The 22801-nt window shown below is 41.0% G+C and overlaps 1 protein-coding gene across 14 annotated transcripts in view; it reads right to left on the reverse strand.

Annotated features, from left to right (window-relative positions):
• The window catches only part of myo18ab (myosin XVIIIAb), a 146936-nt gene that overhangs the window by 37098 nt on the left and 87037 nt on the right, over positions 1-22801 (reverse strand). For all 14 annotated transcript variants that reach the window (XM_034206501.1, XM_034206545.1, XM_034206493.1 and 11 more), the window contains 9 exons: positions 16752-16880; positions 9313-9456; positions 8776-8865; positions 6470-6589; positions 5030-5141; positions 2996-3123; positions 2456-2610; positions 539-662; positions 334-441 (listed from right to left, as the gene is read on the reverse strand). In XM_034206501.1, the coding sequence (XP_034062392.1) occupies positions 334-441; positions 539-662; positions 2456-2610; positions 2996-3123; positions 5030-5141; positions 6470-6589; positions 8776-8865; positions 9313-9456; positions 16752-16880 (1110 nt within the window). The remainder of the gene's footprint in view (positions 1-333; positions 442-538; positions 663-2455; positions 2611-2995; positions 3124-5029; positions 5142-6469; positions 6590-8775; positions 8866-9312; positions 9457-16751; positions 16881-22801) is intronic.

Genomic DNA, 22801 nt, shown 5'->3' on the forward strand with positions numbered 1-22801 from the left:
AAGAGAAAATGAAGAACAAAGAAAAAGAGTGAAAGACATTTTTTTTAAAACTTTTTTTCTTTCTCTCTCTGAAAAGGAAAGAAAGTAAGATATTAAGATATTAAGAACAAGAGAAAGGAAGAATAAAGAAAACAAATAAAAAACATTAAAAAGATAGATAGAAAGAAAGAAAGAGAGAAAAGAAGAACAAAGAAATAAATGAAAACAAATTGAAAGAATGAGAGAAAGGTAAAACAAAGAAATAAGGGGGAAGAAAGATATTAAATACTGAAAAAGAGAACAAAAAAAAATTGTGAAAAACATGAGAAAAAGAAAGGAAGAAAGAAAGCAGACCTTGGCCAGTGAAGCCTCGTCCTTGGACTCCTGTGAGTTGAGGTCCAGCAGCTCGGCCCCCAGCGTCTCCAGCTTCAGGCTGACGGCACACACCTCCAGGTCCTTGTCCTGGGGGTCAGAGTTCACAGTGTCAACATACTAAGAAACAAAAATCCAGTTCTTTCCACATCATCCCAGGTCACAAAGTGGCCCCCCAGGCACAGACCTCCAGCTGCTGGCGGAGGCTGAAGGCGTCTCCTGCCAGCATGTCCTTCTCCCGGGCCAGCTTCTCCTTCAGGCTCTTCTCCCTCTGCACCTCCTCCTGGACCCCGCTCAGCTCGCTGTCGAACCTGCACACACACACAAGCATGGTCACACACTGTCCACAAACTCACATGAAGCACTGCTACTCTGATTACATCTGAGGGGTAACATTCACCTAAAATGTGCTGAGCTGGTTCCATACACACTCTCATGGATTAGCAACAGTATACAGGAGTCTGTTCTCTGTGCACAACATGATGCTATAGAGTGGTGCAGCAGTGATCACCACAACAGTTGTAACGTTATAAACAAACTACATCATGGTCGCATGACTTCACATCAACACGGCTAAGGCAGACTGGTGTTCGGCAGGATGACGTTTAGTATTCTCATTTACCCACTTGGTAGCAACCGCCTTTTTTTGAGGGAAACAGCATTTGTAATCTATACTATTTTGTAGGGTTAGACTTACATTTAAAAGATATGTTTGGATAAAAAATACCTTGGTTACTTTCTTTTGTTTTCTTACATAGCACCATTAAGTAAAACATTTCTTATTAGGGGCGTTCACACCAAGTTCTTTTCCCACAATTGTTCATCAGAACTCTTTAGTTCCGCAAACAACTTCACGGCGTATACTGCCACCCGAAGTCCCCGGCCGGAAGTCCCCGGAGTTGGGGACTGGCTTCAGTAGAAGCTACTGGGACTCCCAGCAGCTTCTACTGAAGCCTTCCGAGTAAATCGCCAGAACGCCGACACCTCCTCATCTCCACCGCTCCCATGTTTTCTTTTGTGTTGCCATAAGTTAGTCTCTCTGCGTTTCTGCGCTGGGCTAATGCTAATAATGCTAATGCAAGGATAATAAAATGGCGGCTTCACAAAACTTTTTTGGAGTTTTACGGGGCGTGGTTTGCAATCCGCCCAGCCAATCAGACATAGGAACCTTTTTCTCCCACGAAAGTCCCTGCTCTCTAGCGGGGACTGAAAACGGGGTACAAAAGGTTCTGATGAACTAATTTAGTTCAGGGGGCTTTTTGGTGTGAACGCAAATATATCTGAGTTCTGATGAACTATTGTGGGAAAAGTACTCTGGTGTGAACGCGCCTATTGATATCAGGGACATTTCAATTGTTGTGATTCATTTAGAATGTGTTTTTATTTACTATGTATACAATTGTATTTCAATATACATTTCTAAACCCGACACCTTGTATTTGTTATGTAAATTATTTTATTATTCTTTGCACTTTCTGGTTGGTTGCAAACTGCATTTCGTTGTGCTCTGTGTAATGACAATTAAGTTGAATAAAATAAAAATAAATATCTCTTGTATTTTATATGCATAGCATTTCTTATTGAGGAAGTCCAAAAGTAACACAAAAGTAATCACGTTACATGACTTTTATGTTGTGATACTTGGATTAGATTACTGATAAAAGGTTGTACATGTTACTGTTGTAACAGAATCTTTTTTTTAAGAAACCCTTCAACCCTGTTCATGAGGGGGTCTTTACTGACGCATTGTATGACGTAGAACAACAAATCCACAGACCATATTTCGGGTGTCAAACCAAAACCTCATTCAAAACACCATTGACTTCAAGACAAGGAAACCCATTTCTGGGTTTAGGACTCATTCCTGCACCACTCTATAAACAGTCACTATTTTTTTCTTTAGAGTTAATAGAGTTACTACAGTAACGCAACTGGACATTACACCATCTGTGGCAACCTGGCATAAGAAGTTTTACAACTGTGTGAAGTCACAAGTATTTTTAGACACCTGTTCTAACATGAAACTGTGTGTGTGTGCATGCGTCTGTTTGTGTGTGCGTGTGTGTGTGTGTGTGTGCATGCGTCTGTTTGCGTGTGTACTGACTTCCTCTGCTTCTTCTCCAGGTCGTGGTTGCGGCTCTGTTGGCCCTCCAGGTGGAGTTTGGTGTCCTGCAGTTCAGACGTCATACGTTGGGTTTTCTTCTTCAGCTGCTGGATGTTCCTCTGGGACTCCTCGCTGTCGGCCTGCAGGTCGCTGATCTGCACAAACAAATTACACTGATTTATAACTGGACAACATTGTCAACATGTTGAAAATATTCTGTTGCAGGGAATTAAAAATAACAAATGATTACCTTTGTAATGCTATGTTAGCTACACTTTTATCCAAGGTAAGCGTAGAGATGCCTACAGAGCAATTTGAGGCTATGTATCTTGCTAAAGGACACTTTGACATGCCGGGTTGAAGATTGAATCAGTGACCCTCTGATTGGTAGACCCCCTAAGTGACAGCCGCCCGATGTATGCTCTACATCCACATTAAAACTACCTCGTAATTGAAACCTCATTAATGCACTGCTTGTGTGTAGTTACCACCTGAGATAAAAGGGGTTTATGTATGAGGGTGTGTGTCAGCGTAACCCACCCTCCTCTCCAGCTGCCGTTTGTTCTGCTGCTCCACCTCCAGCTTGTCCTCGAACTCCTGCTGCAGCCTCTTCTTGGTGAATTCAATCTCCCTGATGGCTCGCTCGTACTTCAGCCTCCACTCTCCTCCTGTCAGCAGCATGTTCACCGTCAGCCTCACCTCTTACCTCCACATCTCAATATGCTTACACTTGCTGAATGTTTCCCACATAACATGTATTATTCAATATTTCAGTAAATAAATAAATACCTCCCAACTTTGTGTCAGGAAAGATATGATTCAAAGGCATCATGATCACTTTTTACTAAACCTAGGAAATGTAAATAAAGTTTGTATTTACAGGGTGTTAGACGGGAAAACACTCGTTTAGTTTCTGTCGTGTCAAATGTTCATATAATCATTTAAATAATATAAATAGATGATGTGTTATACTCTGATTGCCTTTTAATCGTTTAAATATAATTTGTAGTCCTACATGTGTTTAACAGAGACATACGTTTAGGATTTACATTTCAGGAAGGGCAAGAGGTGGATTTGCAAGAGGTTAAGGACTGGGGGGTGTTATGGTTTAATGGGGGGGATGTTTAGGTAATGCCTAAGAGAACTAATGGGTGGGACCAGTTGGATATTCTCTCTCTGCTATATAATGTGACTGTAAGCTGTGTTCGGTGTGCAAAGCCATTTTATCCTTTGAGGATCAAGTTGCTCTGTTCCTGCATTTGAGATCGAGATCGATTTCAATTGTATATTTACTTTCTTTATTACCTTATCAAATATAACAAAAGACAAACTTTTCCATGGATCATTTATCAGTTTCTCTTAAGCACTTCCTCCACAGTTTCCATTAGCAAAGGTTGATGGTACTACCTGGTAGTAAAAACAACAATATTGACGGATATGGTTGTCAAAACTCTGCTATGGCTTGAACACGTATTGTGAAAACTGTTCCAACCTTTGCAACATCAAGACAAATCAATTCTACACTCATCACATCTGCATGTCACGCAAAGACTGAGTCCTTGCTTCATTTTTCACTTTTAACTCATCCATTTCTAATGTCCTTCTTCACATAAGACTTTTCTTGGCTTTTGTCAAAGCATCGATTGGACACCCACCAACAGTTTGTGATAAATACGTCTGGGAGGGAATTAGTCCTTTTGTTTTGTCTCTGCGTGCCTGTGTGTATGGATGTGTGCAGAGAGCGCAAGAGAGACATTCAACTCAGAGCTTGTTTGACAAGGTTCTGTTGACAGCTTGTTGTTGAAAGACTAATTGTCAACACTTTAGGGAGTGAATTCGACACAGCATCTCTATTTTAGGGTGTTTGTATATCCTATCTGATGCTTTACACTGAAATGAGAGCCTTATTGTTTGAAGAAAAAGAGTGATCTATATAACAGATCATTATGACATGTCGTGATAGCCTGTAACAAAATGTCTATAGAAATAAATGAGAAAACATAAGATATAGCTAACATGAAGAGTTAGAGAAGATGTAAGTAGTAAGCTAACAATTTCATTGAAAATCACTAAAATACACCTCTATATCACTGCAGCAAGGTGGCCAGCTAAACCCCCGAGAGTGACCTGCTCTAACCTTTGAATCTTGAATTTAAATAACCAAACTAGAAGTTTACTAACAATCCAGCTTTAGCTAGATTGTGAGTGATTATTTATGATCGCACCCTTAGTATAATACAATACAACAGTTCTCTCCATTTCATTTTCTAAGGAAACCTTGTCAGGCTTTGATTAAACTCAATGGTTGTTTTTGAGGCTGCAGTTTGTGGTGCTGGCATCAGCACTGTTAAAAAACGCATCCTCCTCATTCATTTCAATGACACCAACGGACGCACAAGGCCCCGGCAAAACAACACGGGATAAAACAAAACACAACAAAATACGTTGAAACACACACTCCTGGTTATTTGATTTGCAACCTAACCTATGACTTTTAAAGCTACATGATAGAAATATGAGAAGTGAGCTGCCCTAGAGCCTATCTGGTATTTAGTGCACATGATGGTGTCTGACCTGTGTCGTCATCGTCCATCTCTCCGTTGAGTTCAGATGCCCTGATGAGTCGAGCCTCCATCACCTCCATCTCCATGGACTCCATCTGTTTGTTCGTGCTGTCAAACTTGGCCTGGTGGAGGAGAGAAGGAACAGTTTCTATGACAACGTGCACATATCCGTCTCCATAGATTTACTGGGAAAGTTGATGCTATGTGTGACCCTCAGTGTGCTATTTTGCTAATCTATTTCTGAAAACACGTAATTATTTTTCAAAGAACCCCCCCGATCCATGATCATGTCCCACAATGTGAAAACTGTTTCTAGGTAAATGCGGCTGACAGCTGGGGCAGACCGTTAGCCAGGAAATGGAACACTCCTAAGAGACGTTTTGCCCTGAATCAAGCCTTTCAGGTTAGGAATCTTCTGTTTGGCAAAAATAAATGCTTTACTGACATTTGAATGTGTGGAGCTTGTTGGGAGAGATGTGCAGTAGAGTACAAGCTACCACTGTAGATCATTCATCTTTGTGGAAGTTAAGGTTTATTCTGATGACCTGGATGTGTTTATATTGTAGATAAAAAGGAAAGACACTGGTTACATGTGTATGTGCTCTTACAATCAGAACTTCTTTCCAGCCATTTATTTGTTTGCAGACTTCCCCTAGTGTTCTATTAATTACAACCAAATACATTCATTTGAAAATCACTTTAGATTCTTATTTGTATATGTCTTTAAAGACCACTTCTGGGAGTGAAATCTGTCCATTTCAAATTCTAAGACCTTTTTAGTCATTCAATAAGCTCTTGGGTCTTTTTATTTCTGCCTGAATGTCTTGACAAAACAGCAATGTTTGAATATGACACAGCCTTTCAGTTATCCAAGTTTAGCTTTAACATATAGTAACATTAATACTCCCTTTGAAACATTACAACAGACTATAAAACCCCAAAGGAGCAAAGGCAGACAGTTACGTTCGTTAGTAATTCAAGCTGCTCGGCTAATGTTAAATCTATATATAAATGAGCAGATATTAAACTGCATTTTACAATGCGCCTTAAAACCAAACTTCATTGCGAAGTCGGATAATGTTGCTGCGTTGTAAAAATCTTTATTAGCCCACTGCTGAATGGCTAATAGAGCTATAAACTGCTATCAATCTCTGTTTTCCATCGCAATCAGCTAGCTCCATTTTCATTTGCCTTAATAGAAATGTGCTTCAAAAAAGCATTGAGTGAGGGAAACGGTCACAGAGAGGCATTAGTCCGCTGATGTGTGACAGTGTTAATCAAACCTAAAGTTAGGAGATGGACCAGCCGCAGCCTGTGAACACAACACGACTCTCTTATTCTGCAGACTTGACTACGTGACTTTACCACAGCCCTGCGTTCTCTTCAGTCTAAGTGAGTGAGAGTGTGTGTGTGTGTGTGTGTGTGTGTGTGCGTGCGTGTGTGTGTGTACCTGCAGGTCGTTCATGTCCTTCTCCAGGCGGAGTCTCTCAGAAGTTTCACTCTCCAGCATCTGGGAAGCGGACTCCCCGGTGTTCCTCTCATCAGCAAGCTCTGATGACAGCTCTGTGATCTGATGCAACACACGCACACACAAAGCGCACACACACATAAACAAGTACACACACACACACACACACACACACACACACACACACACACACACACACACACACACACACACACACACACACACACACACACACACACACACACACACACACACACACACACACACACGTTTAAAGAGTACTTATGTAAGGTTTAATTCATTTTGTCAGAAATGTGTATTTGTTTGAGGCAAATGATCAGAGTTTGTTGATAAAAAACCATCAGAACTAAATTCATACACTCTCAGACCAAGACTCTATTTAATATTAACTTGGGGAAAACATTGACATGAGTACAAAAAAATATGTCAGATATCTGCTTACATTTATTACCATAGCATAACCTTGTTAGAGTAACTTAACACCAGATGTGCATCTCAATCACCTCATTTCATGTAACGGTCATCAAGGATTGAAGAGATCATTTGCTGAAGTCTTCTATTCGACCAAATTACCCCTTTCATAATTCCCTCTCTAATAACAATTTTACATTGCTGTAAAAACATCTCCTTCAACTAGATTTATTTCAGTTATTCAAGTCAAAAAATGACATGTTACAATATTATATAAAAAATAGGGCTGTCAGTCGATTAAAATATTTAATCGCATGATTGTCCATAGTTAATCGCGATTAATCGCACATTTGTTATCTGTTCTAAATGTTCCTTAGAGGAATATGTTTCAAGTTTTTAATACTCTTATCAACATATGAGTGGACATATATGCTTTATGCAAATCTATATTATCATTTGAACAATGACAAATATACTCATGAATATTAAACACAACAACCTCTGAACATTACAAATATTCGCCTCAATTCAACCTGGAACCTCTCTGGTGTGTGTGTGTTGTGTGTGTGTGTGTGTGTGTGTGGTGTGTGTGTGTGTGTGTGTGTGTGTGTGTTGTGTGTGTGTGGTGTGTGTGTGTGTGTGTGTGTGTGTGTGTGTGTGTGTGTGTGTGTGTGTGTGTGTGTGTGTGTGTGTGTGTGTGTGTGTGATGGATCGTTGGAGCTATGTGCAACTCAAGGCATATGCTCGAACGGGAGCTGCCTGGACGCTGCAATCATGTTGCGCGCACTAACCGTGCTGAGTGTGCTGACTTTTCGTACAATGCCCCACTGTCTGGCTTCCTGCATAAAGTCAAGTGCTCGGCACAGTTGTTGGCGAAATGTCGCTCCTCTGTTTTCATTTAAACAGCTCCATATCCGTTAGCGCAGCTAGCTAGCACCAGATGCTAACAACAACAATACACGTAAGGTCTCTCTCTCGCTCGCTCGGGCCACACATACACACACCCTCCCGGTCCTCCAGATGGCCAGTCGGTGCCTGCCGGTGAGCGTGGAAGTGTGGTCTGCCACAAGCGGGCAGCAGGAGTGGGGCTGTCAGCATCAGCTTGTAGATGGTATTTTAAACTCAATGCGCTCTGAAACTACGGGGCGGCCGAGGACAAAAAATACACATGCGTTAATCGCGTTAAAATAATTAGTGGCGTTAATTTTTTTTTGCGTTAGCGCGTTATTAACGCGTTAACTTGACAGCCCTAATAAAAAACCTTTAATGCATCATAATGTAACTCTATGGAACCCCTGTTTACCAGTTGCTTAAGGCTAACAGCCAACAGCCGATAGCTAACATAAAAGACCTAAAAGCTAAAGGCCAACAGCTAACAGCCGATAGCTAACAGCCAACAGCTAACAGCCAACAGCCGATAGCTAACAGCCAACAGCTAACAGCCGATAGCTAACATCAAAGACCTAAGAGCCAAAGGCCAACAGCTAGCAGCCAACAGCTTCCAGCTAACGTTAACAGCAAACAGCTCACAACCAACAGTCAACTCCTTTTATCATCTATATTTCTAATACCCACATTTCTTGTTTGTTTAGAGGAATTGGCTACAATTTTGCAGTCATATTATTGGTTAGTGTTATGTGTCTGCTGCCTGCTACATTCTGAATTTAAACACTAACAATATAAAACGTTGGCATTAACCTGTTTTTAAATATGGTGAAGCAAGATCTATCTCAATAACTCATATGTAAAGCTTAATTGAGAAAAAATTATATAATTCCATGTATTTTTTCTCAGAATTTGAAAACCCAAAGTGCTGCTCTGTACTGAATATATGTACGTCTGTTTCTGTGTTTTACCCTGCTCTCAAGGCGGTCGCTGCTGAGCCTCAGCTCGTTCCTCTCCTTCTCCACCTTCTCCAGCTTCTGCTTCAGCTGCTGGATCTCTTCCTGAGAGGAAAAGACAAAGATATTAATGTGAAACCCACAAGTTGGTGAGGACACAGCATATAAGCTGTAAACTGTGCTCATGGCTGTTTCCCTTTGGCACAACCTCTGATATTTTACTAAAATATGAATCACTATAAGGTGGTGAAATATCAAAAAAAAAAATACATAAGTATAAATAAATAAGAAATACTTGGAATTTTGAAGGGTATTCTAATATAAATCTGGTTACATTTTAAGACCACAGAGACAAAATGAAATAATGCTGACGTCTATGACTCTAAATCAGTCTTCAATAAAAAATGATTCACGTTCCTTCAGAACTTTGCCTGTTTTCACTTGTACTAGTTCAATAGGAGAATACAAAAAGCACAACATTCAAAACAATAGATAAAGATACAACTGTGCGTGTGTGTGTGTGTGTGTGTGTGTGCGTTCGTGCGCACTCACGTCCTTGCCACGGATCTGCTCCTCAGTGAGCTGCACCTCTATCAGAGGTCTGACGGTGGTGAAGAGCTTCCACCATGGCCAGCCTTTGACACCACGGTTCTTCTTTATGTTCTTCTGGATGCAGCGGATGGCCAGATGTTGGATCTGTCAAACACAGAGCATATAAATCAGAGGAAGCACACAATTCATTGTGAAAAGGCACATTGTGATGTCAGTTTTGCTGATACATGAAGGGTTGCCATATTGTGACAAAGGTCTTGATATACTGCTTACTGCATGTTAGACTATTCACTGATGGATCTTCAAGCAAACATGTGGGAGGAGGTACCATTTTAAAGACTGAGCTAACCAGGGGCTCCTCCAAAATAAAACATTTGGACATGTTCTTCTGGAAATAAGGACCCCTCTTTGAATTAGAACAACACAGCTGCAGAATAAACTAAGGCATTTCAACCATTTCTATAGAATAGATACCTTATGATCACACATGGCTACAAATACAAATAATCAGGACTCTCTTGACTTTAGCATTAATGTGCATGTAGTTTGGATAATGTATGTATCTCACAAAGATAAACAGAACCACCAGCACATTAAGGACACAGTAAGTGATTTATTCTCTAACTGCACTAAATCATAACACTCAATTAGGTCATATTGCCTTCTACAGCAAAGGCACGACTATTGACACAAGTGTTACTCTGCAGAGAGGAAACAAATCAAACATGATGGCCAGTTTTCATCATCAGGTTGAGGGTAAGCATGTAAGCCAGTACTGACCAGTGAGTGATTTCAAACTAGCCGTGTGGCAGGAGGAAAGGAAAGATGAGCAGCTTGATATGTGTTGACCTGGGTCATTTAATTCCATCTTCATCTCACTTGTATACTTCCTGTTAATGTTTTACACTCATCTTGATCTGTACCAAAACATAATTCTCCCTCAAGCTTCCAGTCAGCAAAAATGGAAACTTCTCTTATTAATGTGCATTCAATTGAACTTATCCTAGATAAATAATCATGTTGTTGCAGTGGATATTATACACGCTTCATGGTGTGCTTTTCAATCTGCTTTCCAGTTCGAGCTAAGGAGAAGAAGTCTGACAGGTCATCATTCACATATTTAGAGAGAATGATATGGATTTGCTTATTTCAAGAGTTAGACCAAGAAACAAAATATTTCTTTTTGGATTTTAAATGTTGGAGGACTCGTTAAAGGTAGAATCTTCTCAGTGGACAGTACTTAATCTAAGTTAACAATATAGTTGCACACAAGCCGAGGCGCATCACCAGAATTACACCATTTTAAAGAAAAAGTTGTATTTTGAAACTTGACCTGAAACTTGGATTTCATTTATTTTATTGAAAATTGAGTTATTTACTTACTAATGTAATTCTACCGTGCAACTCTTGTGTCTCGGTACAAACAGCAGCTACATGTAGTGTGTGTAGAGCGGTCATCATTCATTCAGAGTGTTTACAAGAACAGAAGTATACAGGTAACTCTGGTAACTGGAGAATGAGTTTAGATGTGCTACTGTAAACCTGCACTGTCAGTAATCCGACCTTTTATCTTGGAAGCATTTTATCAATATTGACCATCATTTGGCCAACCACTGGGCTAATCAGTGTAATACGTGTGCATGCCTAAAGACATCTTGTGGTTGCGGAAAATTACAATTCTGAAAAGGTATTTTATTATTGTTTCATTTGATGCCAACACCACACTCCTCTTGTCGCTGCTTTCGTTTGGACAACTAGGGACACTGCCAATTGGTGTCTTTTTGACTAACATTGTTTTTTTTAACATTAAGTAATAACGTGGGAAAGAGACGGAGAGAGACAGCGAGGATAAGGGGCCTTTAGAACTGGCATCGTATTTTCACATCTAACTCATTGTATTGTTTATTTCCACTATAACAAGAGCTTTTGAAATATTAGGCAGTTTGAACTGCAGACCATCAGACCCGTGAACTAAGCCTGTATAAAGCTTTCCAAATGTCACTGCAAATATGATCCTAATATGCCGTTTTTGAATATGTATACTAATGCATTTCATCTCTTTGCATGCTCAGGCTACTTACACGTGTAGAACCAAATAATACTATGAAAGTTGCTCAGTGGTACATGACGCCTCAATGGCCTGACTGGAGAATAACATACCTGGATCATCCAGGGTTCTGGGCACATAAAGCTTTGCACTTCAGCTTTCCCAAAGCCTCCAATCCACACTGTCACGGCAGATTTACAACTTTTTTACAACTTTTAAGACATAATGATTTAAATAAGGACTTTTAATGTTCATACTGAAGGAAAAACGATATGCTGATTTACAGACATCTCTTTCCCAGTGTAAGTCACGGGAAAGTCTTTTTGGGACAAATAACATCAAGTGTCTGACACAGAAGTTGTAGTACCAACTACTGGCCACTATGAACATTTGCTTATATACCTGGATCATCTTCTTGGGGGTTGAATTAAAGGTAGGTAGGTAAGAATGGAGAAACCAGCTCGAGTGCGCTAGAATTTGAAAATACACAACCGGAACAAATCTGCCACTTCCTTCAGACTTTCTTACAGAGCCCCTCCTCCAACACACAGGAACGCGCACATGACCAATGAGGGCACGAGATAAGTTTGTGCACAGATGGAAGGCTGACAGGCAGGTAGGCCATCCAGTTACTTTAGCCGGGCCGGCTAAAATGATTGGTCGTGCTTTTTACAGCGCCACGGCTTCCACAGGTGACGTTTTTTTATGTATTTATTGTCAAAGCATTTCATATATTCATTGCTATCGGGATGTTAAGAGCATTCCATGGAATATAACAAAAAGTGTGTCTGAAGTGAATTACCTACCCCACCTTTCACACCTTTAACATGAGTATATCAATTATTCTATAAATATTTAGTGTAATATCACATTTCGGTATGCTGTAGCAGAAGGTAATAGTGATAGAAGAAGAAACTGTGACGTGTGTCCTCTACCTCTCCTTTACACCTGACAACCAACACACAGTGCCTGCCTGGGCCCACCTGTTCCTAGTAGGGAGGAGGGGGGGGACTGTCTTTAGGCAACTATTTAATTAGGCTCAGTGTTGGTTTGCTGGCGGTGGAATCCCCCCGCTCCTCAGCTCTCAACTGTTCCCCATGAATGTCAGAGAGACGGAGAGCAGAGGCAGACGGCAGGCTTCAAAGCAGCCAGCGGATCTCTTCTATTTGTCTATTCCCCCATGGCGAGTCTCTCTTTCTCCAGCCTCCCTTCCTCCCCCCCTTTTCTCACTTCCTCCTCCTCTCTCACTTATTTCCCGTAGTACTTTGAGCGCTCCTCGCCCTGCAGGGAGAGAGAACTTGGAAGGAGCGGAAGACTTTCCCCAGAGCAGGAATAACACAGACTAGATGGAGGAGCATTTTATTGATTTAGTTTTGTGGCAATATAATGAGGGCCTACATTTGGTAAACGGACTGCATTCATATAGTGATTTCTAGTCTTTTTTTATACTATTCAAAGCACGTAGCACCGTTGGCCAAGGTGTCTTTGGGTTAAGTATCTTGCCCAAGGACACATCGACATGTTGACTGCAGGGACTGGCTATTAAACCACCCACCTTCCGATTGGTGAGCCACAGCCACCCCATACCGTATAAATGGACGTTCATCAATGACAAAACTACTAATTTGCACAAAACTAATTAGAGCTTTAGTAACAATTCAAAGGCACACATTTGTGATTGCACAACACTGTTGGTGAGATGATACTGATTTACTACATTGCCAGAAATCTGATTCCACAAGCTGTTTGATTATTCTGAACACCACAGATTAAGGAGTGATGACAGACAGAAACAACCAGGTCTGCTATGAGTCAACTGAAAAAGATTCTTCCAAGGACTCTGGAACAAACTACCAGAAAGCAGCAACTCTTTAAATCTGAAGACTTTTCTTTACTGCTGCTTTTTATTGTATCAAATAACTATTCATATAACTGCACTGTATTTCTTGTATCATTGTACTTGAATTGCTTATTTAATTATATTCTTGGCTTTTCAATGACTGTTTTAAAAGCTATTCACATTTTATTTGTATAATGTTTATCTTTTCCATCATGTCTTCATGCTTTGAATGTCTTTTGCAAAGCATTTAAAAAATGCCTTGAATGTGAATGTTGAAATGTGCCACACACTCTGAAGGGTGTCTGATGAATGAAGGTCTGCAGGTCTCCCTTGAAAAAGAGATCTATGATCTCAATGGGACCAATCTGGTTAAATAAAGGTTTGAAATGAAATGAAATGAATGAAGAAGCCACGGAACGCTTTACTCTCATTTTGCCAGACTTTAAGTTATACTTTGGAAGATTGTCATTTATTGTATTTACATATAATATACTTCCTCTCATTTCATTTTTTTCAAACACACAAGCTATTTAAATGAAATGGATTTCTGATCTCAGTGACACAAGCCTCGGTTATCAGAGCTGATAACCAACATTTCCTACTGATGCTGCTTCACAATAAAAGGTCACAGCTGGTGACATATAGGATGCTTTTTGGAGGATTACTCTCAAAAGTTGCAGGGGGCAATGCAAGTGGAGGGAGAGGCTGTATATTTGAGGCTAGTGTATGGGTTATGATATTTTGATACTGTCTGGGATAACCAAGGCCCCTGGAAGAGCCAGGCTGTTGAGGCGAATTTGCGAATTGGCCAAACTGTGGTAATCCACTTCTAGTCCGGGACGTTGGCCCAACAGCACTTGTTACCCTTGATTTACATTGGAAAAGAGAACGCCTGTTAATCAGCGTATATTTTGTTTTGGTAAATGAACTACCCAGTATGAACACTTTTATAGCCCGAAATCAGAGTTATTTTCCCTCTCCATTCATTTGACTGAGCCGAGAGCAGGAGATCGGCTGCAGGGCTTAAGAAAAACACAAGTGAGCATGCTCTTTGGGCCCAGCTACTTTTTGAATCTACAGTAGGTCCATATTTAGCTTCATGCACCATCATGTACTTTTAGTTACTTTACAGATCTGGATGAATGATGTGAAATATAATCAAGTGTTAAATCAGACTTTAGTTCTGTTAGGAGTAAAGACAGAATTGTTCCCTAAGATATTTAACCTTTTCGCCTGTTGACGTTTATAACCAACCCTGACTCGTTATCTCCTTTAAAGAATGTGCTGCTGCACTCATTCTCAGTTTTATGACCGGTCAACTCGGTCACAGAGCCTAAGAGTCAGGCAAGTGATTCAGTCTGTCCAGATGTTGGGGATATCTCCAGTGTTCCCAGCTGTTGATTAACTCTCTGTTAACTAGTTAAAAGGTCTATCAAGAGAGAGGCTGGGCAGTCAGAACCTCTGGCTGCTGTGACTTGTGATGTGAATTCTCCGGCCGATACTTGTAATAAACCACCAGTGTTTGACATCAAAGCTCCAACTCTCCTCGTGTCTCTCTGAGTCCTGACTCTCCATTGCTGCAGAAGATTCCCTTACAAGTTCCACCTGGAGTAAATCCACCAGCTACCCTGCAGTATACAAAGCCATTCAAACTAGCTGCACCTTTACCAGCTTTGAGAACACTTTCATGATCAATCATTATAAAACATATTATTCTGAAATGGACCATTCTGCATAATTACTACTTTACACAGAGTATTCCTACACTCTGGTACTTCTACTAGAGTACAATATCTAAGTACTTCTTCCACCTCTGATTTTGGGTGTTTGCACCAGCCGCATAAAAGTAGGCTCATTATCACTCTGTGATAATTCAGGCGTGTGGCACAGTGGGTTGTGCGTTGGGATCAGGGGAGCACAGGTTCAAACCCCACTGCAGTCAGCATGTCGTTGTGTCCCTGAGACACTTCACCCCAAATTGCTCCTGTGGGGATTGTCCACAGTATTGAGTATGTAAGTCGCTTTGGATAAAAGCGTCTAACAAGTAACATGTAATGATAAACACAAAGACATCTTGTGACAATGCCTCAGTCTGTCAACTTCCCCTCTATCAACAGCTTAGCACCCAAAGGAAAAAAATAAGGGGAGCAGGAAGAAAAGGCAACTAAAGTGTGAGTGTTCTTCTTTTTCCTGAGACAAATGCTCCATCCAAACAAGATAACAAGTTGTTTAGAATGGTCAGAAGGAAATAAACCCAATCCCAAACACCATCAATTACATGAGATTACTTTTTACCCCGCGAGGAGGCTTAAACTGAGTCATTGGGGCAGTAGTGAGTGAGGTGAAACTCAAATGCCCTTGAAAAGTATGGAGCCCAGAGCAGGAAGACATAATAACTGGTAAGAGAAAAAGCACAACACACGTTTACTAAATATACAAAAGCTGTATATATATACACACACACACACACACACACACACACACACACACACACACACACACACACACACACACAACACACACACACACACACACACACACTCACACACACACACACACACACACACACACACACACACACACACACACACACACACACACACACACACACACACACACACACACACACACACACACACACACACACACACACACACACACACACACACACACACACACCACACACACACACACACACACACACACACACACACACACACACACACCACACACACACACCCCTCATCAGAGCTGACTAGAACGTGTTTTATTTCACCATGAAGTGTTCAGTGAAGCTTTAGAAGAAATATGCACACAGGATAAAGCCCTAGCCCTTCAACACAAGTACCATAGCCTGTCAACTCCTCTTCCGGGACTGTGCTAGAATCCTAGTGTAAAGGAGAGCGACATCTGTCCATCCCATCAGGCCCATCACCAGGGAACTGACATCTGAAGCTCAGATGTAGTGTGACACTGAATGCATCAGTAGTGAGGGGATTGAGTGGAAAGCAAAGAAGTCACCAGGAAACAAACCTGATGTCATGATGCAGATAAGTCGCATCCAACAAAAAATTATAAAATCAAGATATTTTTAATATACTTTTCACTGATAATGTGAATGGGTCCAAAGTGATCAATCCTATCGCTGATATCTCAATTGTAATACCAGTCAAAATCATTTTAATAAAAGTGTGTTGTTTTAGGCTGAATCGGTATAAAAATATTGACATATTTGATGTCTTAGAAATAAAGGCAAAAAATGTATTCAGCTTGTACCAACAAACAGGTACAAAAACCATTGTCTTGTAAACGGTGGGACAGAAAGTGGTAAATGCTTACTAATTTACGGGTTTTAGGAATAATTCCTGCACCACTTTATAAAGCTCATATACATAGTTTTGTATATTCCCTATATTCGTTGTATAACCACCACATAACACAGCTTTATATGAGTGAAACCAGTTATTTATCAAGCATGCCTAGAAAGTAGTGGAAACTGCAGTAAAAACGAGGTTCCAATGATGAACATGATGGAGCGACGCTGCAGCTCACCTTCCTCTTCTTGAAGGCCTGCCTGGCCAGGTACCCTCTGCAGGCGGCCTGGAACAGAGAGATGTTCCTCCTGGTCTGGATGTCCCGCTGCTCCTCCAGCCTGGACAGGGTCCCCGCTCTGAAGAACACCTGCAGGAGAAGAAGGACATTTAAAAAAAGTCTTACACACTTCTATCCTGGAATGTCAGGACACACGGTAAGAAGAGTTTACACATAGCGTGGCCTCATACAAATGCAGACATTTTACAATGACAGAAAATGTATTTTTGACTTCCAGACCGTAAACTTTGCCAAACCATGTTCGACCAAATGTTGAGCAAGTGATTGTAAAACTTGCTAGAAATGTTGTATTACACCTGCTTACTGTCTTCTTATATATATATATATATATATATATATATATATATATATATATATATATATATATAGATAATTCATCTTTTATTTTATTTTATTAAAAAAAAAAAAATGGAGCAACTGTCACGTAACCCAATTACCCCCGGGTTAAATAAAGTATTCTGATATGAAATAATTTGAAGAAAATGTAATGTACAATAGACAAAGCCATCAACAGATGCTAAAGGCATACTTGTTAGCCTCATTAAGTCATTTGTTAGAAAAATATCGTTATCTTGTATAAACCACCGACTATATTTCAGGCCTCCAACCAAAAACAAAAAATGTTGACTTTGAGACAAGAGAGCCCAAAAGTGCTGAATTGCTTACTCAATAACTGGTTAAGGACTCATTCCTGCACCACTCCACCATGAAATAAGTAGTTAAGTGAGGAAGATACTATGCAGTGGTGGATGATATAAAACTGCTGCTGTTTGAACATGTTTTGATTGAAGCTGAGAAAGAAGACAGTGCTGTATGTTGACGGGTTGCCCATAAAAAACTGTTAAGCCCCAAGCCTGTTTTTCAGGTTTCAGGCTCGAAAATGACATTCCCAGAACAAATGACTATATCTTCACTTCTAAAAGGGGTAAATTAATAATCTTTTTTCTCAAAGCAATGATACACCTGTGAGTTGGATGTAGAAAAGTCAGAATTAATATAGATGTTTTTATTTTAAAGTCAATTCAGATTGAACATAGTAAAAGAAAATGTAAATTATAGTTTCCGTCCAAAAAAAACCCCCATTACTTATAGTGAGTTAGCATTTGTTCACTTAGTGCTAATTCAGAGGCTTGGTGTTACCCTTGTGTTTCGTTTAGCTACAAATAGTTAATATTGTCTGATAGCTGAGTTTCTTCCCGTTAAGTGGGTATGACACATTAATAGGTTGTTAAATGTTAAGAAGCCCTCAGACACAGTTTTGTGAATATTGTTGTGTTTTTGGGGCATGGGGTTTAACAGGTTAAGCAGTGACGAAGAAGCAAGAAGTCACTGCTGGTTGGCTTGAATAGAAAACAAATGGTGTATGTATAGTGTGCGTGTTTGTGTTTTGACATCTGATGCAAAACACTAGACTACTGTTAGACTAGTAGTGCAACAATGCAACAATGGGGCTCCTAACACAAAGAAAAAAACAAATCATTAAAAAAATTGTTTAATCTTTTTGACAACAGTTTTGATCAACAGTTTGATGCCACGAAAGTCATGTGTCAAATGGCGCCCAATAAGGGGCAAGGGATAATTGGTGTGTATTTCCTGTGTGTATTTCTTGTGAATCCAACATTAGGCCTGTTCATGCTGGTAAAAGGTCGATCATGCTAAATAAGCTAATACGCGTTTTGAAAAAGCAGATATGCACATTTGCTACGTGTTTTAGAATATTGCTCAGTTACTCTGTGCTTGGGATATTTGTTAGGGTCCCTGTCCCTGTCCCGAGTAACTTTCTCTGTGCTTTCTCTACCCTGATGACAATGCTCTAGTCCAGAAACATCCCTGTGTCTTTCATCTCCTTTGCTGATGATCTGGACAGCAGTGGTGCCATTTCCTGAATGCCAATGAGTGCACAATTTCATTTTAGACTGTAAGGAGTCACGGTGGGCTATAAAAGCCTACATCATAATGCCTCTAACTCCTTCTGGATCATTTGTGTCTGGGGACAGACATTGCTTGGCCCTGAATTAGCTGGCAGCTCTTTGTGGAAGTAGATTCATTAGAGTTTGAGTGACGCTTTGTCCTTCAGAGGATGTGACTCTTCTTAACGCTGTCTGTAATTTCCAAGATTGGCAGAGGAAAGGAGAAGTATAGCTTGGAGTAAAATAATCTTTGTTTGAATGTCATGCAGACCTTGGTTGTCTACGCTATGGAACCATTTTGTACTCTGCAACACATATTTACCCAGCCGACAAGCATGGCATGAACATTTAGGACAGTTAAGATGTTTTTATTTAAGTTTATTTGTATCTTTGTGCAGCTTATTGAATTGAGACAATAGAGTGGTGCAGTGATGATATATTTTTGGGCCAACCAGGAAGTTAGCATTGCAAGGGCTATCTTGATAAAAAAATATGGATTTTTTTCCATTGGATTTTGAACAATTGATGTTGAAATGCAGTTAAACATAAACCACCCATAGTAAGGTCACATGACTTCAAAACAGTGTTTCCGCCAGACCAGGGCTGAGAGGGCGTCCATCCCGAGAGCTGGGGGGATGAATTTTGACTTGAGCCGTCCCTTATAGATACTGTCTTTTTACGTTAGTGAGCCGGATCATTTGGCTCGGCTCTCTTAAAGCGCCGGCTCTTTCGGCTCATCATGTTACCACAGTTTACCACGGAGCCTCAGTTTCGCCGCTGCGAGGCTCCGGCGCTCGCAGCTCACGCGCGTGCTCCACTAAAACCCCACCGCTCATCGCGTCCAAATCGCGCACGTTCCGTGTTGTCCTGTAGCAGGCACCTTCGATGTCGGGGAAACGACTCAGAAAACAATCCCACCAGACTCCTTTGCCCCTCCAACAGAGATGTCCGTGTACTTTTTCCCTTTCGTCATTTCAAGCGATAAAAACCCTCGATCTTCTCTCGAATTATTAATATTTTTGGACGCCCTCGTCTCGCGTTCAGGGCGTCCTGAGCTGAATAAAGGCGTCAAATGACGGCAAGACGCCCCCCTGGTGGAAACGCTGCTTCAAAACCTAACTGGTAAGCTAAAGACAGCTATGTTTGACATGATGACGTTTAGTAGTCTGATTTAGTCACTCGTAGCAACTGCTATTTTTAAGACACTTAAAGGTCCCATGTCATGCTTTTCCGGTTATTACCCGTCCCCTTGTGTGTTATGAAGGTTTTTATGCATGTAAACGGTCTGCAGAGTCAAAACCCTCAAAGTACACCCTGTAGCGAGTAAAACTCTAACACAGAAAATACCTCCCCAAAACGCCTCGTTGAAGATACCTCATTGTCCATTGAATACTTCCTGGGTATTGTGACGTAGGAATGGCCAGTAGCCACGCCCAGAGCTATGACGCGATACGGTCATGCGTTACCCGGAACCAAATGGACCAATCTGTGGAGCCGTTACGTTAAGACCCCGCTGATTGGTCCAGATTGATCAATCCACGGACTTCCTCACACACACACACTCAGTGCAGGCAGCTCTGCTGATTTATCCTCCCTGGCTGCAGACTGATAACAGACAGTTGGGATCGTGGCGAAATTCTCACTGCAGACCCATTCTCTCTGCAGACCCATTCTCACAGCGTTTATCAACCTTTTTCTTACTCAATATCAAGCCACACTTATTGTTTTTACTTCGGCTGTGACTTTGTGTGTGCTCAGGATGAGTTTGGCTGTGTATCGCTAAACAAGGAAACCACACCTCCACGGAGCTCAGCGCGATTCACAGCGTCCCGTCCAATCAGAGCACACTGTGCTCACAGGGAGGGTGGGGGCTGGAGCTATTGGAGCTACAACGAGCCGTTAAAGGCAGAGAGTGAAATTCAGTGAATACACGTAGTTTACAGAGATGCTGTTTGAGAAACCAATGTGAGTTTGGAAAATTGCACAATATAAATTCTAGTAGACCACAACAATGGAATTATGATCAGTGGAAATGGCCATGACATGGGACCTTTAAAGCTTCAGACATTCACAGGTGGGATGTTTACTGACATACTTTGTCATGGAACAAAGCGTAAAATATGTTGTAGGTTGCATTAACCACAGTCTTTATTTCTGGAAGCTACAGTAAACACATACAAAAAGACATTGACTTCGAGACGAGGGAACCCATAAGTACTTAAAGAGCCTGTGACAGCATCCCAACAACTGTTGTGCAATGAAATATTGGGCTACTAGTAATCTCGAACCGTCAGTTTAAAAAAGAAGGTGCGATACCGTTCCGATAAATATCAATAATTTCGAACATCGCGGGAAATTCCTTCGACTCATTTTAAAGTTTTGGGAGAAGCCGGAAGTGACGTCAATGCGGGAACGCTTCACTGTGCGGCGAGAGAGCCAAACACGGACAAAGTGTGTTGTCATGCATAGAAATGGTGAATTACTGAGTTTAGGCACGTTAATAACGTTTTAATGAAGTTGACTACAGTATATTCATATTTGTCAGTGCTTTCATGTCAATTTGGCGAACATAAACATAAATGATCGTGGTGAAGATGATGATTAAATTAGGATTAAAAATCGGTAGTGAGAGCTACTGAATTTCCTCCCGTCGGATGTGATATAAAAACAAATCGATTATTTTTGTAGTTGTAAACTCAAGTGGATGAAACTACATGTATTAGTGCTTTCGTGTCAATTCGGCGAACATATTAAATGATCGTGAGGATGATGATTAAAAATCGTTTGTTTGAGCCGGTCTGCATTTCCTGATGAGAAAACAAACCGATGCTTTTTGTAGTTGTAGTACACCAACATGGATTAAACGTGTGTTTTTTTCACCACAATGTTGGGGAAATTAATGGATAAAATGCACGGATTATTATTATTATTATTCCCACTCCGATCGGGACACTAGGTCCACCGTTTCCCCCGCAGCGAGGCTCCCCCCGTTGACAGTTTACGTGGGCTGGGTGCAGTGGCGGACTGGCCATCGGGACGAATCCCGATGGGCCGGTACCGAAGTGGGCCGGTCGGATAAATCACTAGCACATCCCCCATAGGCGGCGCGTGAGGCTCAGGTTTGGGAAGGCTAAATAACTTTTTTTACCTGACGCTGCCCGCCTCCGGCGTCTATAGAAAAGAGATCAACGCAGTGTGCGGAGTTTAAATCTCTCAAGTCATATTACAGGATAAAGGAAATACAGTTTAAACTGCCGTATGCAGAGAAGACGCCGACGTGTCGCACTTATCATTCATATTACATCATCAATCAGATCATCGATCATATAATATATCATATATTTCCTTATCTGAGTCAGCTTCTCCAGCCGTATCTGGCCGTGCAACACTCAGTGTCACATACTGTATGCAGTAGTATTATTTTAAGCAACACATTATGTTGACGAAACACTCGAGTCAAATGTAATTGAAGTCAGATCCACTCGTGTCTTAGACGGGGCAGTGATATCATAAAACTATACGCTTTCAAACACTCGGTAGGCCTAGTTATCTTTTAACCAGTTGTTCTGTATTCTCCTTGCAACAACTCTGTGGCTTGTATCCTGGATTATATGTTTAAGTCATGGATGTTTTAAAGCTCATATTTGTCTAATATTAGTTTACTTTTCATTAATGAAGTATGACGCTGCGCTGTCAGTACACTTGTCCCTGTTTGTGATTGGTCAAATGTAGCTAACCCCGCCCCCGTGAACGCGCTCTCAGCTGGTGAGAGAAACCCTAGCTTGATTTACCGAGTTGATAACCAGCCGTAGGACCGCTTAGCGAGATCTCGTTTGTTAGTTTGTTGTTGTTAGTTTGTTTGTTACTCAAACATATCCAGGGTCTGTTGAACTGGCTTCGTAGTACAGGGCACAGGTGGCTAGCAGCGCTAATGTCAAAGACACAGACATTGCATTATATTTGTATTTTACCAGGATGCAGTGACACAAATATTTGGGACTGCTTAGCCTTCCCTAGCCTACAGCACCCGCCGCCCCTGACATCCCCCGTTGACAATTTACTAGCGGTACCGAAGTGGGC

This window comes from Gymnodraco acuticeps, unplaced genomic scaffold (assembly GCF_902827175.1).
Source record: "Gymnodraco acuticeps unplaced genomic scaffold, fGymAcu1.1, whole genome shotgun sequence".
Lineage (NCBI taxonomy): Eukaryota > Metazoa > Chordata > Actinopteri > Perciformes > Bathydraconidae > Gymnodraco > Gymnodraco acuticeps.